This window comes from Clarias gariepinus, chromosome 18, assembly GCF_024256425.1.
Source record: "Clarias gariepinus isolate MV-2021 ecotype Netherlands chromosome 18, CGAR_prim_01v2, whole genome shotgun sequence".
NCBI lineage: Eukaryota > Metazoa > Chordata > Actinopteri > Siluriformes > Clariidae > Clarias > Clarias gariepinus.
The window spans coordinates 14772104-14779856 of NC_071117.1; the positions used below are offsets into that span (position 1 = coordinate 14772104).

General features: G+C 36.6%; 1 protein-coding gene across 1 annotated transcript; it reads left to right on the forward strand.

Annotated features, from left to right (window-relative positions):
- The first annotated feature begins 744 nt into the window (after nt 1–744).
- On the forward strand, nt 745–7217 carry trappc5 (trafficking protein particle complex subunit 5). The gene is made up of 3 exons (XM_053476479.1): nt 745–822; nt 2479–2765; nt 5817–7217. The coding sequence occupies exons 2-3, from the start codon at nt 2496–2498 to the stop codon at nt 6111–6113; spliced, it is 567 nt and encodes a 188-aa protein (XP_053332454.1). The 5' UTR covers nt 745–822; nt 2479–2495; the 3' UTR covers nt 6114–7217.
- The last annotated feature ends 536 nt before the right edge of the window (nt 7218–7753 follow it).

Sequence of the window (7753 nt, forward strand, 5' to 3'; positions counted from 1 at the left end):
TATATATGTGACCATACTAAACTGTACTGCCATATGTATGACCATACTAAACTGAACTATGTAGAACGCATGACCATACTAAACTAACATAGTTAGTTAGTTTTTGTTAATTTATGTTGTAATTTATGTTAGGTCAATCTGTCTTGTCTCTGCTAGCCAGCTAACTAGGCCTCTTAGTTAGTTAGTTTAGTTTTTCTGTTAATTTATGTTGTAAATTTATGTTGCATGTAGCACCTTGGTCCTGGAGGAACGTTGTTTCGTTTCACTGTGTACTAACTGTGTATGGTTAAAGTGACAGTAAAGCCTACTTGAACTTGAACTATACTACATAGTATGCATGACCATACTAAACTATACTACATAGTATTCATGACCATACTACATTGTATTACTTAGTATGTAATACCATACTAAACTGTACTACATAGTATGTGCTTCCATACTAAAGTGTACTAAGTATAATAGTATGTTAAAATACCATATGCAACATTAATAAATTGTATGGTAAAATATTATAATAAACACTAAATAATAAATATTTAAATAAAAAAATACTAAATAATATGTACTATCATACTAAGAAATATGTAAACACACACACACACACACACAACAACAACAACAACAATGCATTAAACCCTGTCATATAGTATGTCAAAATAAATTTAAATAATGGAGTAGCATATTAAGTCCCTAAAGGAAAGACACAATTAGATTTGTAGACTTGTTTGCTGGTTCTTATTTTGAAATGTGTCTTTATCGCGCAGTTCCTGTTTAAGAGTTGAAATCCTGGCTTCACTGCGTTAGGATCTAAATCAGCAGGTAAGAACTGTAAGAATATACACGTAAGATTTTAAAGGTATGTTCACGTGTAAATACGGGAACAAAGAAATGCATCTATGCCAAATTATTGAATAAAATTTTAGTAAATGTAGCCTGGATTAGCACGGTGTTTGAGCAGGAGTTGCTATGGGAGCTAAGCTAGCAGCAGTAAAGCTTTTAGAGAATAAACAGTTCAACTTCATCATTTAGGTGTTTCAGTAAAATGTAAGATGTTGTGGGGAAAACATCCCAAGTTATGGGGAAAAAAACGTTGCTTTTGTTCTTGTAAGGCTTTCATTATTTCCTCTTTAACAGGCTACTACATACTAATATACTCTAAAGTAGAATTCTGTTTTGGTTAGTACAGTATTATGTGTAGGCACTAAGATTAGACTAGATTAAACTTTAACTTTTAGATGGATTGATGGATTGATACTTTATTGACCCCAAAGGAATATCTAGATCTGAACTTGATGAGATCCAAATGAGGGTATGGGTTCATATGTACAGGGGTGAGACTGATTAATGTACAGAAGGTTCAGTGGGTAATAAGGATATGGTATGTATGGTAATATAGAGTACAGTATAACTATGCAAACATTGTGCGGTGGATAAGACATGTCAAGAAGATAAATTCCTCAAATAAACACAATATACCGCGCGATGGTTATATTAAAACTTTTGTTGGTCTCATCAGCGTTTTTCATTTAAAGCCAGTCACTGCTGTGCAGGTGTGAACTTGTTGCATCAGTTAGATAAATAGACTTTATTGATCCAATGAGAGAAATTATTGTGTTATAGCAGCAGTAGATACACAAACATTAGTAAGAGGAGAGAAAAAGAATCTACATTTACGTTTAGGCATTTGGCAGATGCCCTTATCCAGGTCAACTTACATTTTTTTAATGTCATCATACATCTGAACAGTTTAGAATTAAGGGCCTTGCTTAAGGGATTTGAACCTGGGACCTTTTAAACCATAGTCCAATGCCTTAACTACTGAGCTACCACTAAATGTAATTGTACCTTATATAAATTAGCACAGTATTGCAGATGCTGTATAAAAAAAAAAAAAGAGTGCAAACTGGCAATTCAAAATAAGACAAAGAGATGAAATGTGCAAACTTGTATTTGAAATTTGTTGTGAATAACTGCTGTGCAAGTGAGAATAAAAGTATGCTTTAACACCTCAAAACAAAGAGTCTCGACAGTGTCAACAGAAGTGTCAACAGAACATGCATCACATTGCAAGATCACGACACCCTTGGATAGCAGTCATCTGCAAGTGCATAATACTGTACATGCAACATTTAAAATAAATGACTATATCCCTAGCTGGCATGTTGGTGTAGTGGTTAGCACTTGCAACTTCAGGGACAATGGTTGAATTATCCCTTGGGGCTGTGTGAGTGAAGTTTGTATGTTCTCTCAGTGCTCCAGTTTCTTCTAACGATCTGAAGACATGCAGAGTAGACTAATTGGCGTTTACAAATTTCCTGTGGTGTGTGAGTGAGCTTGTCCGTGCTTGTTCCCTTGGTTTATCACCCTGCCTCAAGTCCTTTAGGATACGCTTTATAGAGCGTATAGAGAGTAAGTGAGTGAGAACTATATCCCTGTAGCTTACGGTTCATCTGCTTTTGTGATTTTTAAAAAAAGAAAAAATTTCTTTAGAAATGGAGACTCGCTTCACCAAAGGCAAGTCCGCCATCCTGGAGCGGCCACTTGCCCGAGCCAAGACTGAGGTGAGCGTGAGTGTGTTCGCGCTGCTCTTCTCGGAGATGGTGCAGTACTGCCAGAGCCGCGTGTACTCGGTGGCTGAGCTTCAGGCCCGACTGGCCGACATGGGACAAGGTGTGGGGGCCAGCCTGCTGGACGTTCTTGTGATGAGGGAGAAAAATGGCAAGAGGGAGACCAAAGTCCTAAACATTCTGCTGTTTATTAAGGTGTGTTTTTACATCAATTTTGGTATCTGAGAGTTGAAGTCGCTCAATGACTTTCGTTCAGCAAATCTGGTAAAGTGTGTCCTAATAATAAATGACACGATACACCACATGGCCAAAAGTAAATGAACACGTGAACATCAAGTTGGAAGCACCCAACTGTCTACAATGTCTTTTTATGCTGCAGCTTTACATCACAGTACAGTACCTTGCAAAAGTATTCAAACCCCTTGACATTTCCCACATTCTGTCAGGTCATAACCACAAACGTAAACTTATTTTATTGGGATTTTATTTGATAGAGAAATGCAAAGTGGCACACAATCGCAAAGTGGAAGGAACATAATGAAAGGTTTTCAAAATTTCTTTACAAATAAATGTCTGAGAAGTGTGCTGTGCATTTGTATTTGGCCCCCTTGAGTCAATACTATGTATTGTATAAATTGTATAAATTTTAAAGTCTTGCCACAGATTCTCAGTTAAATTTAGGTCTGGACTGGACCATTATAAAACATTAATATGCTTTGATCTAAACCATTCCATTGTAGCTCTGGCTGTATGTTTGGAGCTGTTGTTCTGCTGAAAGGTGAACCTCTGCCGCAGTTTCAAGTCTTTTGCAGACTCTAACAGGTTTTCTTCTAAGATTGCCCTGCATTTGGCTTCATCCATGGTCCTATTGACCAGTTTCCCTATTCCTGCTGGAGAAAATCTTTCTCACAACATAATGATTACATCACCAGGTTTCACGATGAGGATTGTGTGATCAGGGTGATATGCAGTTTTAGTTGCATTTAGGCTAAAAAGTTCGATTTTGGTCTCATCTGAACAGATCACTTTCTTCCACATGTTTGCTGTGTCCTCCACATGGCTTGTTGCAAACTGCAAACAGGACTTCTTATGTTTTTCTTTCATCAATAGCTTTTTTCTCGACACTTTTCCATAAAGGCCAGATTTGTGGACTAATAATTGTCTTTTTCTACCTGAACTGTGGAACTCTGCGGCTCCTCCAGAGCTTCTCTGATTAATGCTGTCCTCGCTCTGTCTGTGAGCTTAAGTGGTGGCCATGTCTTGGTAGGTTTGTGCCATACTCTTTCCATTTTCGGACGATGGATTGAGCAGTGCTCCATCAGATGTTCAAAGTTTGGCATATTTTGTTTATAACTTATCCTCGCTTTAAAATTCTCCACAACTTTAGTTCCTTGGGCTTCATGATGTTTGTTCGCTAATGTTCTCTAACAAACCTCTAAGGGCTTTACTACGGTGGCCCTGAAGTGCAAAACAAATTAACAAAACTGAAAACAAAATAACAAAACCCAAATCAAAATAACAAATTCAAAACCAAATTAACAAAACGGAAAACAAAATAACTAATACCTGACTGGCCGAGAAGTGCAATACAAATTAACAAAATGGAAAACAAATTAACAAATTCAAAACCAAATAATCCAAAAACAAAATAACAAAATCAAAAACAAAACAACAAACCTTCCTAAAAAATAGTTTTGGGTTTTGTTATTTGGTTTGAAATTTGTTAATTTGATTTCCATTTTGTTAATTTGTATTGCACTTCTCCGCCAGTCAGATATTAGTTATTTTGTTTTCAGTTTTGTTAATTTGGTTTTAAATTTGTTATCTTGTTTTGGGTTTTGTTAATTTGTTTTCAGTTTTGTTCATTTGTATTGCACTTCAAGGCCACTGTACTTTACAGTACAGCTCTATCAACTGAGATTAAATTACACAAAGGTGGACTCTATTTGCTAATTAGGTGACTTCTGAACGCAATTGATTCTACAGGATTTTAGTTAGAAGTTTCGGAGTAAAGGGGGCTAAAAAGAAATACATTTATCATTTCTCTTCAACTTAGCAATTATGTGCCACTTTGTGTTGGTCTATCTGATAAAATTCTGATAAAATATATTTGTCTTTTACTTGAACTAAGAGGCCCAAACCTGTTCCAGCATCTCACTGCTCCTGTGCACACAACAAGCTCTATGAAAACATGAATATGCTAAGGTTTTAGTGGAAGTGTCCTGAACAGAGCCCTGAGCTTAGTACCAATGAATGGACACAAAATCCAGTCCAAAGTCTTCACAAAAGAGTGGAGCATACTATATGAGTACAAGGTGACTAAATTTAGGTGGTGATGTTGAGCATATAGTGAATGTAATGATATTCAACATATGATGCACCTCTGTTGCCATTGGCGAAAAAACTAATTTCTTGACCATGATTTACTAAGGTATGGGAACAAGATATTATGTTCTAGCCACAACGTTATAACACAGGAAACGTAGATACCTTTATTTACTCAGTGACACACAGCATAACTCTAATACAACAATTATCCTGTTACACCTGGGACAAGAAAGACCACACATTCATTACCACACATTCTTAAATCAGGACTACAACATAGTAGCCTATGGCCATGCATCATACTATTTTGTTTCCATGCCAATAAGTCTTGTTCCCACCCCTTAGAACTTGGCTGCAAAAGAGTTGTTATGCTTAAAATGTCAACATCACATGAGCCCCTTTTTTTCCATATCAGAAGGAACACATGCTCTAGGCAGCTGTTCTTCTATACAAAATATGTGTAGCGTGACTGGAGTCTACAATGTGTTATTGTGGAAAATTTGTATATTTCTGTTAAAATAGATGACTGCACTTTATTTTCTAAGGAGGATGATTTTAACAGTAATGTGTAATGTTACTTATGTATTATGTAATTGCAAAGATAAAAGAGGAATAAAACACATCAGGTGTTCACAGGTACTGTGATGTCTTGCCACATCACACCACAACATCATAAATTATTTTTAGCATGCCCTGCTGTGTTTTAATCCTTACCAGATTTAATATTGGTAGATTCCAAGTTACAGCAGGAAATGTATCAACCTATGTTCTTCACAACCATAGCAGTCTGTTGCTGTTGTAAGCTCATAACCCAGTGAGATAATGAAAACAAGTCAACTGAACATCCTGCATGACCCCATTTGATTATTTTTGTTTCATTTCGCCTGTCTCTCTGTCTTGCATTCTCTGATCATTTAGGTAAATGTATGGAAGGCCCTATTTGGGAAGGAAGCGGATAAACTGGAGCAGGCCAACGACGATGACAAAACCTACTACATCATTGAGAAAGAGCCCCTAATTAACGCGTACATATCTGTGCCGAAAGAGAACAGTACGCTGAACTGCGCGGCCTTCACAGGAGGCATCGTGGAGGCCATTTTGACCCACAGTGGATTCCCAGCCAAAGTTACAGTGCACTGGCATAAAGGAACCACACTTATGATTAAGTTTGATGAAGCAGTCATTGCTCGTGATAAGACTCTGGATGGTAGATAATGCAGCACAGTTTTTTTAGCTCTGTCAGGAAAATTGCTTCATACTAAAATTCCAGCAAGGCCAGGGTTCAACCAGGGATCAGAGAGAAAGTTTAGGTGTGTGACTGAGGAAGTGATCTGATAGTGGAGATTTAATAACAATTCACATGTCACTTGAAAACACCATTTACAGTTTTGAATTTTAGTTAGCAAGAAATCTAAATTAATTTAAAGTTGGACTCAAAATGTTTAAGGGTGGGTGCTAGGGTGCAAATTATGGGGTGTTTAAGAGGATGACGGTTTTAACTCCCTAATTAAAAACGTTTAGGGATTTAGGGGTTCATATAAATCGAAGATATTAAATATTTTAATTGTAAACACTTTAAATGTCAAAATAGCACATACAGTACAGGTTAGTTTTGAACACCCCTACAATGTACCATTTTAATGTACCGTACCATTTCTTACCCGATAACTTCCTCGTTACATACGCATTTACTACGATGAGAAAAATGTAAAGTCACTGTATCATTTACACTGAGTATTTTCATGATCTAATGATTTATTTATACTGTAATTGTACTGTAAGTGTTTGAACAGGGAGTAAATACACAGTAGTACATTCTAAAGAGTCTTAAACCTTTACAAGTTCAAGTAAGGGTAATGTAGTTTCTCCACCTTAAAGGTGCACAGTATACTTGTATTTGTCTTGTTTTTTTTTGGTAACTTACATCTGGTCGTTTAATGCCAGAATGAGAAGCAGCGTGCAGCAGTGTTTCCCCCGTGCTTGGTTTACTACTAACTTTCACTTCTTCTTATCATATCACGTTCCATACTTACAGCTGTACAATTCTTTTATTTAAGGAAGAAATACTGTAATTTTTTTTCTTTAATTTATGTTACTTAATGAGGCATGGATATTATTGAGAAAGATTTCTGTTTTTTTCTGTAATAATTAATAAGGTAAATTATGTACTGTAATTAAAGCAAATAATACCTTGCACTGTTTAAGTTCATGCCGTACAGGATTGTCTTGTGTGTGACTCATGATGTTTTTGTTTTTAATAATGTGGCTAAAGTGTGAATCATGAAATAGAATAAAAAGTTCAAGATTTGTGAACATCTATCCTGTCCACTCTGATCCTGGCAAAACATGTGTTTGTAAAGATGGCTTTGTGCACACTGGTGTGCTAAAACAAGTTTGGTTATTATAGTTCTAGTAAATAAAAGTAGTTTTTGCACAGTGGCTTAGTGGCTAGCACTGTCGTTTGCACCTTCAGGGTCTTGGGTCTTGATTCCCACCTAGAGGACTACAGTATGTGTGTCTATGGAGTGTGCATGTTCCCATGGATTTTCTCCATGTACTCAGATTTCCTCCCACAGTCTAAAAACATGCAGATTATGCTAATTGGTGTTCCCAAAATGCCTGTAGTGTGTAAATGTTGACCAGAGGTTCGTAAAAATGGGAATGAATACACTGGTCACCATTGGCCTCCACGGTCCATTGTTGGACTACAGAGGTTTCTAGATAGATACAATAAAAGTTGTAAGTATATAGTGTACAATGACATTCTGTACAATTGTGCTTTTGATATTAGATTTCAGAAGGCCCACGCATGGGTGTGATGGTCAGGTGCCCACATACTTTTGGCAAAATAGTGA